Source organism: Diabrotica undecimpunctata, chromosome 5, assembly GCF_040954645.1.
Source record: "Diabrotica undecimpunctata isolate CICGRU chromosome 5, icDiaUnde3, whole genome shotgun sequence".
NCBI classification, from domain to species: domain Eukaryota; kingdom Metazoa; phylum Arthropoda; class Insecta; order Coleoptera; family Chrysomelidae; genus Diabrotica; species Diabrotica undecimpunctata.
In genome coordinates, this window is record NC_092807.1 from 83,961,869 (window position 1) to 83,978,757 (window position 16,889).

General features: G+C 30.2%; 1 protein-coding gene across 2 annotated transcripts in view; it reads left to right on the forward strand.

Annotated features, from left to right (window-relative positions):
* The first annotated feature begins 1,571 nt into the window (after nucleotides 1–1,571).
* Nucleotides 1,572–16,889, forward strand: part of LOC140440675 (uncharacterized) — a 34,206-nt gene continuing 18,888 nt past the window's right edge. For both annotated transcript variants that reach the window (XM_072531034.1, XM_072531033.1), the window contains exons 1-2: nucleotides 1,572–1,728; nucleotides 10,157–10,276. In XM_072531034.1, the coding sequence (XP_072387135.1) occupies nucleotides 1,650–1,728; nucleotides 10,157–10,276 (199 nt within the window). In that variant the 5' untranslated portion in view covers nucleotides 1,572–1,649. The remainder of the gene's footprint in view (nucleotides 1,729–10,156; nucleotides 10,277–16,889) is intronic.

Below are 16,889 nucleotides of genomic sequence, written 5' to 3' on the forward strand. Positions count from 1 at the left end.
GTAAAACATTTTAATTTATAATTTATTCCTGATGTAATAATATTTTATATTCATTTTTAGGTTGAACAAATAAGAGAAGAATATTTAAACGACCAGAAGATTCAATATGCCGAAGTACGTTGTCTTTCTGCAGATATGAAGAAGGTCGTGCTGCTACCACGGATGCCTGATGTAAAATAATCGTTTTTTACATCGAGACTAATTACTTTTAACGAAACGTTCGCTTCTATGTAAAAGAAAATGGACAGTCATAATTTAATTTTATGGCATGAGGGGATAGGTGGTCGTCGTGCCGAAGATGTTGCAAGTGCTTTTATTGCATTTTGAAACTAAATAGAGATGCAAAGAAAATAATTATTTGGATGGATAAGAACAAAAATTTTGCTTTATATTTATCGATTATTTGATATTTAAATTCTCCATATTGTTCAACTTATGAAATTTTTCTAAAATATTTAGATAAGGGTAATACATTCATGGCCGCTGACGGTTTACATGGCCGAATTGAGAAAGGTATGCGAAAGACTAAGAACCCCTTCAACTTTAATGAGTTTAAACAAGTTTGCGCAAAATCGCGCAGATATAAAAGTCTTAGAATGTTCTGATTTTTATAAATTCGAAAATATAGTTCGCTGTCAAAGATCGAATCAAAGCGAGGAATCTATTCCTTTTTTTAAGAACATTGTGCAAAATTTGTTCGTCTGTCAACTGATTTTACTTACAAAACATCAAGAGGTGATTTTTTATCTACGAAAAATATGTTAAAAAGAAAAGCAAAATTAATTGTGCCTAGTGCAATGAGAACAGACCGTGAATATCTGTGAATAAGACAGCAAAAATTGTAGCAGATATTGTCTCTAGAATGCTTGCAAATAGGAAGCAGTTTTGGGTCGACCTTCCAGAAAACGAAGCATCTGTAGATTTAATTAATGAAGGTATTTAGTTCTTTTTAACTTGTTGACAATATATTTTGTATGTGTCGAAAGTTGATGACAATATATTTCACCGTTTTTTGTTGTTAGCTGATGAGTATCAGCTGTAATGTTAATTTATAATGATGTTTTATTAAATATATTTTCTGATTTTTTCCATGGTAAAACTGTTTATGAATTATTTATACTGTTTTTCTCTAGGAATAAGAAATATAATATGCCAGATTCAAATAAGGTAAAACAGATGTCACTTTACAAGCACATTTAAAAAAACTGCACGTATTTGTTATTGTAATAAAGATTATAATAACATACTTTTTCATATTCCAAATTTCATTTATCTAACTTTATAAATGACCAAACGGCACAGTAAAAACCAAAAAGTCATTTATCTCAAAACTCACTTTTTTTACGTATTACATACACTTTGCTTCACTAAAACAAAGAACTGTTCTAAAAATTTTCATTTTTGTTGTAACGAGAAATTAAAAATCATGCAGTGAAGGGTTAATTTAAATATTGTTACAATATTTTTAACTTATTTAAAGAATTTAGTGTTATAGTTTACCCCTTTATATTTTCCCTATAGTGCGACCTTGCTTTTAACAATTAAGACACGTAATATTTCATGACTAATGTTTACCAGGACGACCTTATAAATAACAAACATTTGAATGTTTAGAATAGTAACTAAAAGTGTATGATAAGAAAACCACCATGCTGCGTGTTTGTGTAGTTTTTATTACCTTCGTGGTGTTTTCTTCTATTATCCACGCTGCTCCAAAGTTTAAATCAGGTACTGTATTCTACGTTTTATTATAAAATTAAATAATTTACAATTTACTAAAAATTAAATTTACGGGTTAAAAATCGAGTAAAACTTGTTTTCTACGATTCTCTTGAAAATAGATTTGTAAATTAAATTTCGAGCGTCAGTTTTCTATTTGTCACATTTTTTAATATATTTAATAAAGCATACAAAAATTATATTTGGACATTGTACTCTGTTCCTTTATTCAACTTTTCATCCTGAGAATTTGTTTTAATAATAAGTATATTTTAGTTCGAATATCCCATTATGGTTCTATCCTTTAGAATCTATATTTTGGTCCACAGTTTGTTTATCGCAGTATTTATCACGGTTTATTGATCTAACTATTTAATTCTTGCTCAGTAATTGATGCTCAGTAATTGATGCTTAGTATATATATATATATATATATATATATATATATATATATATATATATATATATATATATATATATATATATATACGTGTTAAGTATATCCTTGTAGTTTTACGCATTTCTTTACCTAAATTTTAATGAATGTAAAATTACATCATATAGTAATCTGAAAGCCCAATTCCTAGATAAATTGGAGGCATTTGAAATGTTGTTATATATGCGTATTATTAAAATTCATCGGACTGCAAAAGTTTTAAACGAAAAAGTGTTAGGGCAAATTGGAAATGACAGAAAGGTTACGAACACTATTAAAATAAGAAAAACATCGTATCTGGGCTAGATACTCCGACCATTTTCTTATGACATATTAATGCAATTTACTATTTTTTTTTGAGAATAAGCCACAATTTTAGTTTATAATTAAGTTTATTTGTATAATATATACGTACTTATAAGTCAATAAATGTCATGGTTAGTTTCCTATAGCCCATTTAACAATAATTCACCACCCGGCGAAATATATGTATATAAATATATATATATACATATATATATATATATATATATATATATATATATATATATATATATATATATATATATATATATACAGTAGACTCGCGATTATCCGAGGTAATTGGGACCGTGACTACCTCGGATACGGAAAAAACTCGATTGACACCGAGATTGGTTGTACTGATAGAAAAACACGTAAATAACGATAACTGCAGTTATTTTAATGCCTTAAAACTGTATATTAAAGATAAAAATATTTGCTTCATTCCACTTTCTGAGGCGACGATGTTGCGCCAACGTTGAAAATGAAGGACGTCTACTAGCCTCAACTAATCATGCTGCTAGATGTTTTTGAGAGCTACCTCATAGGTCTTCAATCCATCGGAATTAGAAATTTTTGAATTATCTGATCTGTATCTTTTTCTTCCTCATGGTTGATATTTAGAACTAGATGGGCAATTGCGTCATCTGTCAGTTCTATTTGGTTTCAACCAACCTTGGTTTCCGATTGGTTTTTCAACTGGTAATTGACTGGCTAGGTTGGCTATAGTATCAACTTCATAGTCATCAGTTTCTTTTTAAAGGTTCAGTGTTTTGTTTTCTGTCTGAAATATTTGTTTTCATGATTTTTAAATAGTGGACACTTTAACGTTATCCCATGCAGATGCATTTCAATAGCATACATCTTTAACCATGATTTTCTTCAATACGTTAATTACAGCCAGCCTTTCATCCAGCCTCTTCTGCTCTAGATAGGCATCAATCACTGGTACAAAGTCATTAAAATGTATATCTACATATATATATATATATATATATATATATATATATATATATATATATATATATGTATATATATATATATATATATATATATATATATATATATAAAATACAGAGTACTGTATCATAACTAACTTATTATAGGGTGAGAATTGCAGTGGCTCAGGACGTACATGGTACAAATGGAAAAAAAAATTTTATTTAAACGATGTCCCAGAGAGCTGACGAACTCTGGGGGATTACAGCCTTGGAATAATATGGGGCACTGCCATGCCTGATAGCATTTCGACCCAACTCGTATATTTATATAATAAAATATAAATGAAGATAATATGAAATAGAATGGATCAAAAGGGAACTTAAACATTATTTCTATAAATGAAACTACTAAGGGGACGAGAACAGAGGCAACCCTGATCGCAGTCTGTCTGTATTCCAAATATATCATCATCATATTATTCAAAAATATCAATAAGACAGTTTCTGAAGTACTAAGTTTTTCTATTAGTAAGTTCTTGCAATATTTTCAATGTTTTAAAAAAAATCGAATAGCTCAACAAGCTAGTGGTGGAGTAGCTATTTTCACCAGAACTGATTTGGAAGCTAAACCGATCGCGCTAAGTACTAATCTTGAAGCTGTAGCAGTCTCTATTACCTATCATAAAAAGATTAACATATGTAACATTTATTTACCACACCCTAGTAATCTAGATATGCACGAATTAAATAATCTTATAGACCAAATTCCACATCCTAAATTAATTTTAGGTGATATAAACTGCCACCACCCGGCATAAGGAAGTCACAAAACTGATAAATACGGTAACTTATTAAAAAACCTAATTGATTATTCTGATTTATTGTTACTTAGTACAGGGAATCCAACTAGATTTAATTCTTATAACGGTTCATTTTCCGCCATTGATATATCCTTATGCAGTCAATCACTCTCAACTACAGTGTCATGGAACACTTTGGACTCATTATATAATAGTGACCACTTTTCAATTTCTATAACATCAGATCACATTCATCCCCTTGATTTCCCAATATATCAGTCCTGGAAATTAAAAAATGCTAATTGGGCATCCTATCAATCCTATATCAATAATAAACTTGAAAACTTCCATTTAAGCAATGATATAAACTATGATATCACCTCTTTAAATAATATTATTATAGAAGCAGCTTTAGAAAATATAGGAAAGACAAAACCCTGTAAAAGGCAACCCGTACCTTGGTGGAATAGTGATATTGCAAAAGCACGCTCATCTTGTAAACATGCCTTTAATAAACTTACGAGATATTACAAGATAATACAGACGAAAACTTACTTAATTTTAAAAAACTCAGAGCTGAATCAAGATATCTCATAAAAAAAAGCAAAAAATACACTTGGAAAGACTACATCTATAATAACTATAAATTCATCAACACCTTCACAGGTTATTTGGTCTAAAATTCGGAAACTTAAAGGTACCAACTCCTTTAGGCATATCAATGCACTAAAATAATGAGATCATCACCTGTAAAAAAGCTATTGGTGAAACTTTAGCCGAAGTTTACCAAGAAAATTCTAGCGACCAAAATATAACGCCGCAATTATTATTTCATAAGCAAAATATAGAATCATTCGAAATCGTTGATAAGGAATCTGGTGATCCATTAAATGCTACCATAACTCTTCAAGAACTAGAATACTCTATTGTAAACTCCAAAAATACATCCCCAGGACATGATGATATTCCACCAATATTCATAAAACACCTACCTTTCAGAGCAAAAATATTATTGTTAGATTTATTCAATACCTGTTTTCTAAATCATAAATTTCCAAAACTCTGGTCTCAGTCAATAACTATTCCCATTATTAAACCCAATAAGCCCAAAGATATACCCTCATCGTACCGTCCTATTTCTCTCACATGCAGCATGTGCAAAATACTGGAAAAAATTCTAAATCTCCGTCTAACATGGTATTTAGAAACAAAAGATCTTACCCCATTTCAGAGTGGTTTTCGCAAGGGACGGTCTACATTAGATAATCATATTTCACTGCAAACCTCAATCAATGAAGCCTTTGCAAACAATCAGAAGTTGATTGCAATATTTTTTGACATAACCCAGGCTTTTGATAGGACATGGAATCACTCTATATTAGCAACACTTAATAATTATGGAATTCAAGGTAACATGCTTGCTTTTATAAAAAATTTCTTAAGTAATCGTTCTATACAAGTTAGTATAAATGGAATCATAAGTTCTCCAAAAATGCTAGATAATGGAATCCCTCAAGGATCCATTTTAAGTCCAACCCTATTTTTAGTGGCTTTTAATAGCATTATAAATGTAATCAGAGCTCCTATTAAAGCTAGCATTTACGCGAATGATATTGTTATTTACACCAAATCTAATAACCCAGTTTCAGCAACAAATATATTACAATTTATGTTAAATCGACTTCAAAATTGGGCATTACAAACCGGATTCAATTTTTCTGCAGAAAAACTCAGTACGTAATTTTTAGTAAAAATAACACTCACCATACAATTAATTTAAGATTAAATGATTTACCTATAAAACAGTCAACAGAAGTAAGTTTTTTAGGCCTAACTTTCGATAAAAAATTAAATTGGAATGTGCATATTAATAAATTACAACAAGCATGCCAAAACCGGTTAAACATACTTAAAATATTATCTAATAAATTTTGGGGTGCCGACTGTAAAACATTAATTAACCTTTACAAATCACTTATTAGAAGTAAATTAGATTACGGTTGCATATCTTACGGTGCTGCAAGCAAAACTGCTTTAAAAAAAGTAAATAGCATACAATCTACAGCTTTGAGATTAGCACTGGCTGCCTTCAGAACTAGTCCTATTAGTAGCTTACAAGTTTCAGCTAGAGAACCACCTCTATATATTAGACGCCAACAATTATCCCTAGACTATATAGGGAAAATATCAGCACAAAAACAACATCCAGTATTCTCCCAAATTTGCCATCCGATTATTGGTTCTACAAAACCAACTAAAAATAGTACTCCCCTTATAGAACGAATAAAATCTTCTAACTTTGATATGGATAAGCTAAATCGATCTCTACAAGTCAATGTAAATTTTCCTCCATGGATAATCCAACCACTTACCATTGATTTAACCCTCACAAAATACCCCAAATCAACTACAAATCCGATTTTCATTAAACACTTGTACTCCGAAGTGATATCTCATTATCCTAATCATCTCCAAATTTTCAGTGATGCCTCTAAAGCTCATGACGGATATGCTGCTGCATACTACTGTAAATACACTACTCACACTATATTCATACCTACAAACTGCTGCATCCTCACAGGCGAGACCACAGCCATTTTGGAAGCATTAATTTTCTTCAAAACGCGTAGTGAGAATAAATGTGTCATTATCACTGACTCATTAAATGCTCTATTAGGTGTAAAACAAATATACCCTACAAATTCAATATTCCGGACTATAAAAAATGAGATAAATGTAATTCAATCAACTCGAAAAGAAGTAGCATTTATCTGGGTACCGTCGCATGTAGGAATAGCTGGAAATGAGAAAGTGGACAACCTAGCAAACACAAGTCGAATAAACTCACAATACACAACCAAAACAATAAATTACCCATATTCCGATCTCAAAAACCTAATTAAAGACCACTGTATGAACATATGGCAACACTACTGGAAAGATTCAGAAACCAAACTATATGAGATTTATCCCCTTGTGATGACCATCTTGAATAATCCATCCAATAGAAGGGATCAAGTAATAATTAACTGACTAAGAATTGGACACACTGCACTGACCCATAGATTCTTAATCAACAAAGAACCTTCTCCAACGTGCAGAAACTGTTCTCTCCCATTGACGGTGAAGCATATTCTGATTGACTGCCAGTACCACGAAGAAACAAGAAGAAAATATGGAATCTCAGATGACATCAAAACCACTTTAACCATAAACACTGACCATGTAATAAATTATTTAAAAGATTTACGTTTATATACATCTATTTAATGTAAATAAAATGAACTTTTGTGTACGTTACTCCACTAATAACCCTTCGTGGTTGATGTGGATTATATGTTTTTTCTAAATAAAAAAAAAGTTCTTGCAATAATTATTTTCTAGTAAAATGCCCTGCTACTACATTTGCCTGCTTTTTTTTTAATATAAAAGAAATATATGAGTTTTGCCAATATTCAATAAATACTTAGCAACGTTAATTCCACTTATACATTTGGAGATTTCACAGAAAATTAAATTCCTGATACAAAAGAATCAGCTAACGTCAATATAATGTTTAATTTCCCGTTAAAACTAAATTTGTATTAATGCATGAGTATGAGTAATATGTTTTTGATACTGTCATTATACTTGTGTAATTATTGATAAACTGGCGTAAAAATAATAATTATTCTAAAAATATTTTACAATTTAAATATATTCATATAGAAAATAATATTCATATGGTAAAATATTTGATGTAAATGAAAACGGAACTTAATTTAGCTGACTGTAAGTCAGACCTAAAAATGTTTTGGTTTTTGAATAAAACATCAGAAAATAAAACCAAAATTCAGCAAACTAAAATAAAATAAAAAATACACCTAAGTCCAGAATGATACAAGATTAAGGTACTTCAAATAAATTTTAAAGCAAAAAAACCATTTGAGAAATAAAGAAATTATTGTGGGATAGCAGACAGAAATAAACATCTTTTCAAAAGTTTTAACAGGAATAAAAACTACTCTGATAAATAAAGATAAGAAAAGTAAAATTAAGGCTTAACTTAATGAAGCATTATTCAGCAAACTTAACAGAGCCTTTGCGAGGAAACATCTATATTAACTTAATAGAGACATACAGCTAATTGATTTGGCTCATGAAGATACTCGTGGATTATCTCCTATATACATTCGGCCAATTACAAACGGTATTTAAATCAAATTTACCAAATACTTTAAAAGCAAAAACTTTCGATGAGTATGTGTTATCAGTACTGACATATGGAACTGAAACATGGGCTTTTAACACCAACATGGTCCACAAACTGAAATGGAATCAAAATATTGAAAAGAGCCACAAAAAATAAAATGATGGATGTTAAAAATGATGAAAAAATTATAATCAGAAATATCCTAATACAATTGGAGGAATATGGTTATTATTATTAGAGATACTGCTATTCAAATAGTTGGAGAAACTTCAGGAAAAAGAAAATACTGGTTCGCAAATGGGATGTAAAAAGTAACAGCACTGGTCATCAAAAAAACAAATTAGAAATTTGCTTAATCACTTTAACAAATAAAAAGTGGTAAAGCAATTGAAATAGATGATATCCCTGAAGAAGTCTGGACAGCTTTAGGTAAGACAAAAACAAGTGGGCTTGGTTTAATAAAATTATGGTAGTAGGGCAAAAGCCAGACAAATGGAGAAGCAGTATATTATACCTGTTTATACCAATAAAGGAGAAATAGAGCAATGCACAAATTAGGGGGCCATAAAACTCCTTACTCACTCCATGAAAATATGGGAGTGGGTAATTGAGAGATGGATACTTGAAGAAATCGAAATATTCTAAAATCAATTTTATGCAAGGCAGATAAAAAACAGATGCTATTTTCTTTAAAAATGCATTTGATGTAAAAATACTGAATACATAAACAAACTCTCAAATGGGATTTATTGATCTTGAGAAAGCATCTGATAGAGTTCCTCGAGAGATTCTGTGTTGGGCGCTCCATAAGAAAAAAGTTACTGGTGGGTAGGTGAATATTGTTAGATACATGTATAAAGAAGTAACACCTAGTGTGAGTATAGAGCTGAGAGTGACTAATAAATTTCATGTAAAAGTAGTATTGCATCAGAGCTTAGTGCTTAGTCCTTATTAATTTATTCTTAATAATGTACGATCAGTACAAGGATCAAGTAACAAGGAAACTGCAGGGTAACATTTCCCGTGCTTAATTTATGCTGATAGAGTAGTGTTGGTGGATAATATTAAAAAATATTTAGAAAAAACAATTGGAACAGTGGAGACAAGCTCCTTAGAAAAGGGTTTAAAACGTAGTAGAACAAAAATAGAGCAGTTGGAATTATTTAAAGATGGAGTCACCTCTACAAATAAAATTATAACTTTGGATGTTAAAACAATTTTGAAAAGCAATAGTTTTAACTATTTATGATCGATATTTCAGAGTAATAAGGAAATAGATGGAGATGCATGCAATAGAATTATGGTGGGATAAATAAAGTGAAAGGAAGCGAATGGTGTGTTTTATAACAGAAAGATTCCAATGAAATCCTTGTGTTTGTAAAACAGTACAACTCCTAAGTTTACATTTTAAAGCAAGCCCCAGATGGCCAGATACATTGTGACATAAAAACAAAAAATCATAGACACCGTATACAACACTGGAAAATCTATTTATAACTCTCGACAGAAAATTAAATTTACTTATGTTTTCTGGTTAATTGTAATATGTTCTCCACGTTAATACTTTTTTATTCTTATAAAAGAGGAAATTTTACTTGGTGTTTTTGGTTTTACCATAGATTCAAGTACTTTTTACTACTATATTTTTTAGTTTCTAATTCAAAATGCATATAAATGTTAATTATAACCTTATCTCGGAATAATTAATAAAAATTAGTAAAGGAGTTAATCAAAATCATTTTAGTATACGTTTTTTTTCTTTTAGACATAAAGAGCTGCTACAAAGAACCGTGCCCAGAGGACACCTTCGCATGTGAAAAGATTTCTAAAATTTCATTTGACCGAAAAAATATTTTACACGAAATTCATTGTCTAGGACTGAAAGGTAAGTTAAAAACACAAAAGAATTTCAACGATGTTTTCCTAAACAAAATAAAACTGATTTTAAAAATTTTTTAAAGCTCTTTGACACTAAGCGAAATTACCAAAAATTGAGTTTTTGTTATTACTATTGGTTTAATAAGTTAAATCAAAGGCTTATTGGTCCCCAGTAAACACTATTTTAGTTTGGTCCCATCGTTACCTAATTGGTGACATATGTCATATGCTGGTGATATTTTGACATATATTGTAAATGTGATCCTTATAAAAATTTCAAAATAGCTGCTTTGGAAAAATAATACTTGGCTTTGCTTGATGCGTTTGTAGTCATGACGTTAATTTTCTTATTATGTCCATATAATAAAATACCTTGATAAAGACGAGTTTTTTACCTTAAAATTGTAGGAAAAATAGTTTTTCTTTGATCATAACAAGGATAACTGCGCTCAATACATTTATTCTATGCCCAGTAACGCATTTATTATATCGGTAACAAGAGCAATCTTTTTTGTAGGTAGTCCATTACATCTTGTCAGAGGCTGAACTGTTTTCCCTCGTGAAATTCGACAGCAAAAAGTGTATGAGGAGTATTTATAACTCTACAAATTACACAGAAAAATACACAATTTCACTAAACAGACATATAAGACAAGTCAATATAATTATTATTTAAAACAGCAAATTTTTTTAGGAAAAAATAAAAATTATTAATTTTTACAGCAGTTAAGCTAAATTAGACGTTAGCTAAGTAAGACGAAACTATGTGTTAATGAAAAATCAAACATAAATAAAATTCAAACTTCAATAAATTTTCTTATTACTAAATGATATAATAAAAAATACATAGACTTAAATTTAAAAAAATAAATACCTCAGAGCCAACAAATGGCTCTGTATCAAACATTTACGAAGTTTCAAAACTTCATTCAGAAAACTTAGTCAAAATATCAGTAGGTACGTTGGCTATGCAACCGACAACCTCTCAAAAGATTTGGCAAAAATATCCTAGGATGTATAGTGAGTAAAACTTATATCTACATGTATGTTCTTTCTTCTCATAAAATAATCCATTTGAAAGTAATTTTGTTTTTTTTGTGATAGGTTGTGTAAGTGATAAGTTAAATTTTTCTCTTTTGAAATAATGTGTTAACAATCGCCATATTTTATAATGTTACTTATTCCAACATATCATCTCCAGAATCATTTCTAGTTTCAAAGCCTAATAGTCCATGTATTACTTTATATCTTCTCTTGGATTTACCTACATATATGCATAGCTTATTTTTGTCTTCCACGTTTTCTCCCCCAGCGTTTCCACGCTGAGACACCTTAGTTTTAGTTGTTCAAAATATTCTACGATTGTCTTTTCGGTCCTAATGATTTCTTTTATTTGTTCGTTTTGAACTCTGCTTCGTTTCTAATTCTGCATGATATCCATCATACAGTTATTTCTATAGCTTTTAATCGTTTTTGTGATATTTTCTATATCTTTGTGTTTCTCTAATAAAAATAATAAATAACAAGTTCTTTTGTCTAATAAATTTTTTCTATCTGCTTGTCTGTAGCCATTTTTGACATTTTTCCTCGTTTATTTTGAAGTTGTATTTAATTTATTTTATCCACCATGTTATTATTTCTATATTTTTTTCTCCAGTTTGTCACAACGGTTCTAATGCTGTCTCATATATCGATTCTTTGATCTGTTTATGTATCTCTTTAATACACATGCTCCTTTATGTCTAATCATTCTTGATAGAGTACTCATATCTTGTTAACGGCCTGATAAGTTGTATTTCACTCTTTCAATGGTATCAATCGTCTTCTTTTCGATTTCTTGCAGTTCGATGTAGTTCAGGTCCCTCATTCCCAATCTGAAGGACTAACGAAGTTTTGTATCAAGGTTTTCTTCCTCTAATTGTCTTCAAGGGATCAGCCTGTCTGGTTCTTCCACTTTTTGATGTTGTGTCGCCGCCGTTGCCATTTTTGACGTATATCCTAGTCACGAACTCTTACAAGATGCTATTATCCGGGCCAGATAAACCCTGATTTCTTAAAAAGGTCCTACTCTTTTTAGAAAGATAAAAAACTACGCTGTTCAACCCACAACCAACGCAGGCTATTTTCATTTTATTCTTTTTAATAATTATCCGATATTCATGACATTCTCATGACAAAAATCGCCAAATTTTTGAATAAGTATAAAGTATTTATATCTACTATACTGAATTGCAGTTTCATAGTCTAATTTTTTAGCCCATCTGTTTTGGTATCATTCTTATGCCATCATCGCTTAGTAGAACACACAATTTAGGACAATATATTCATACAATTTTATACGAAACTTTTACTTTTATAATAAAAAAAAAATGTGTAAATCAGTATAAAATGGTAAATGTTTTTAAAAGTAACTACCGTTACAAATATTTATAGGTACAAAAATATAACGTAATTATGGGTACAAATATTTCTAGAGTGGTAATTAAAACATCAGGGATTCCAAAAATATCCTGCAATGTTCTGGGACATTCCTATCTCTAATAGCTAACCTAAAATGAGTGGATATATATATATATATATATATATATATATATATATATATATATATATATATATATATATATATATATATATATGTTCTGGGACATTCCCATGGCTAATAGCTAACCTAAAATGAGTGGTTATATATATATATATATATATATATATATATATATATATATATATATATATATATATATATATATTACTGTGATATCAAGAATTTTAATTTTAAAACTTTACAAAATATAAACATATAATACATAAAACATTATTTAAATTTTTGATTTATGATTTATGTCACACCTTTCAATTTTGTTATGTCAGGTTTTACTTGTGCTTCAATTTCTATATTTTACAGCTGATGGGTTAGGTCCAAAGAATAACGGAATAAAAAAACATAATATGATATGAAAATAATGTAATAAAATAAACTGATTAAAATACCTCCAAAAATTATTAGCATACAATGTTTATCAAACAAAATTCGTTCTACGTACGTGAACCTTCAATAATGCATGGATAATATAATACAGTTACAATCTAAAATCCAGCTTATTATTCTACATAAATAAATCAAGTAATATTCAGTGTCCTTCCTTATGCAATTTTGGTATATCGATTGTACCAAGAAAAATTTGTATGAATTATCCAATTCTCTCCACAGCTCCGTGTCCCCTCTCAGAACAAATTTGATCTCCTTCGACTATCGACAACTTATTCACACGTTACTAATATGATATAATATTATTTGACCCAAAATTCTCAAATTGAATATATTATGAATGTTTCTCCCGTTGAAACGCTTCCTCTGCCTTGAGTTGTCCAATTCCTCATTCTATGCAAAATTAACTATTAGTTCTCAGCAGCCTCCTATGTAATTGGCAATATTCAACAAGATATTGCAATTTAGTGTCTTCAATGCTCTCCTTCGAATGCACGTACCTTTTCAATGATGCCAGCCTCTTTTCCTCTCAACAAACTTAATTTCTCGTTCCGAAATAAACAGCGATACGTAGAATACAAGTAGGAAAAGTTTACTTACAAATTTGTACCAGATCAACTATCCGTCGGACACACTTATTTCACCAACTCACAACTTATACCCCTGCAGACACCTCGAAAACCAACCATTCACTTTAAGAAACTGGAACTAACTAACTTCTCTCTCATGTATCCATCCATCCCACCTCTCATTATACACACCCATCTCACCACTTTCCAAATTCTCAGCCAATCAGAAATTTGCATACCATTCCCCACATAAAATCAGAAATACCTACAAACTTTCCTAATTCATATTATTTCTACAAGGACACTTAATTTCTACTAGGTATTTACAGATTCCGAAAAACCATTTACGTATTAACTATTTTTATTGTCCTGTTCATGGCGCAAAACCCGGATTACGGAACCCTTTATGGCTTATGGGAAAAAACCATCGTTAACTTCTATTCATTGTACGCGCACTATCCACTTGTTATATTTATACAAAAGATTATTTATGACTAGGATTACCTTTAGTTAATTCCAGGCAGTTCGGATTATATATTGATTTCATCATTTAATATTTTTACTCTTCAATTTTGAATACCACAACAATATATATAATATATACTTTTAACTTACCAAGAATTTAAATTTTCAGCGATCATTGTCCTTTTCATATTTTTTTTTGAACTCAAACTAATTTGCAATTGTTTATCCGTAATTTTTTTACGTCTTCTCTTCTCAAATAAAAATTATCAAAATCCATGCACATATACTATTGTTTTAAAATTCAACGAAAAAAGAAAGACAGTGGTATAATTGAATAATGGTAGTTCGTAATCAACGACGACCTACAGTTGACCTATAAGAAGTTGGAATTTACCTAATAAAAGCATGTTCAAAGATAACTATTCTTCGCAAATAGGCTTATTTACATTTAAAATTGTAGCTTACAATTACAAACAACAATTAACAAAGACACGATGCAATATTAGTCCAGTAATACTCTAACTTAGAAAATAATATTTAGGTTTTGCTTATGTTAAAATGGCTGGTTCTAAAACTGCTTTTTTGTGGCATGACTAATGCCAATATTATGTTTATATGGGATTAAGCCACAGTTTTCGTTTTAATGATAATCACATTTTTAACTAACGACGTGTTTGACGTTTCGACTTCCACTCAGAAAATCGTTAACAAAAAAGAATATGAAAAATTCCAGTATAACCAAAGTTATTTGTTATTATATTATGTCACAAAATTGATATACTTGGCCTCGTTTTGTAGACAGCAGCACGTAAATGGCTGAAAAAGTCTGAGGGTGCTTTTAGCATAGGAATATCAAATTATGACTTTTTTTTGTGTTTTGTATTTGTATAAACTGTAATTGAGGTTTTGTAACGTAAATTACACAAATGCAGATTTGTGTTTTGTGTATTTTATGTTGCATAATTATTAAACAGGTATCGTTATATTAAATTTATTATCATTAAAAGTATTTTGCGTTTACATACTTAGGGATTAAAACCCTAGCACATCCTGCTAAATTCAGCTGATGGGTTTGCTACACATTTTTCTTGATTGAGTAGAACTGCTTCTTTGACTTTTCTCTTTTTCTTTCATGTTCGTTCTTTCATGATTATTGATGCATGTTTCCATTGTGGTTTATGTTCGTTGTCCCAGGCATGTTTGCATATCTGGGATTTTCCGAATATTCTGTTCTTAATATATTATGTTTCATACTCGTTTATCTCAATTAGTGATTTTCTGGTTTCTCTCATACAGAAATTGTTGTATTCACAGGGTATTTTATAGATGCAGTTTTTTTATCTTTTTTTTGTGTTGTTGGGTTTAGTTTTAAACAGAATATAAGTTCCTTCTTGTGAGTGCTTTTGGAGTACTTGTGGTGTTTTGTTGTTTTCTTTCTTTAATCTTGCGGAATTCCTTATTTGTAAAAGACAATGGGTAGACATTTTTAGTTAAAACCTTTGTCAGCAGGTTTTTTCTTCCTGAAATGCATTTTCTTAGAGCACGTACTTCGGGCTCTATCGTGTGGGGAGTTAATACTTTCTTATTCTTTATGTGATGTTTACGTTGTAACTGGAGTGGTAATTTAAATATCTGCTGATGTAGGTTGGTTTTTTGAAGACTTTGGTTGCATATCCTATATGATGTTTTAATTAACTTTAACGCAGAAGGATGAAATACTTTTGGAAATATTCTAGTGTATAATCCTCCTCAAAATATTTAAAGCTATAAACGACCAAAGGCAGTGGCGAAAAAGATACATTAAATACAGTGACTAGATGAGTTGGATCCATAAGACGAATGACAAACAATATGATTACTAAAAACAGGAACACCTATAGGAAGAGTTAGTAGAGGCCAACGGCAAATTAGGTGGTTAGATGGAGTTGAGACTGACTTAGGGACACTAAAAATTAGAAGATGGCAACACATCGCCAGAAACCACCGAACAGAATAGCTATGAATCTTAGAGCAGGACAGGATCAATCAAAGGATGGTTGAGTCAAAGATGATAATAACTACGAACAAATTATAAAACAGATACTGTTATTACAGTATCTAGGATTAAGAACGAACTGGAAGAAGTGGTCAGAAAATTGATTAAACTAAAGGTATACTAAAGATGTAACGTCTAAGAATTCTTATGCTTATATTGATGTTTAAAGATAAGTTGCAGACAATCTTCCTCAGACTGTTAAAAAAGCTTTTGGCTTTTTTAATACCACTTTCTATTTAGTAGCTATGATCCTAGAGATCCTTAATATTTAAAGTACAAATAGCATATTTTTTCCACTCTTTCTAACGGTGTATCCTTTATTGTAATTTGGGCGTTTATGTTGGTGTCCATACTAATAATCATTATATTTGTTACATGTTTCTACAACATCATCCACCATCCTTTGGAGCTCCTGCGCACTATCTGTTATCAATATTGGATCGTCTGCATATCTAATATTTTTTTATAAGTTGGCCATTTACTGCAATGCCATCCTATGATTCGTCCAAGACTTCTCTAAAGATGTTTTCAAGATTAAATAATGTTGGTGATACTATGCAACTCT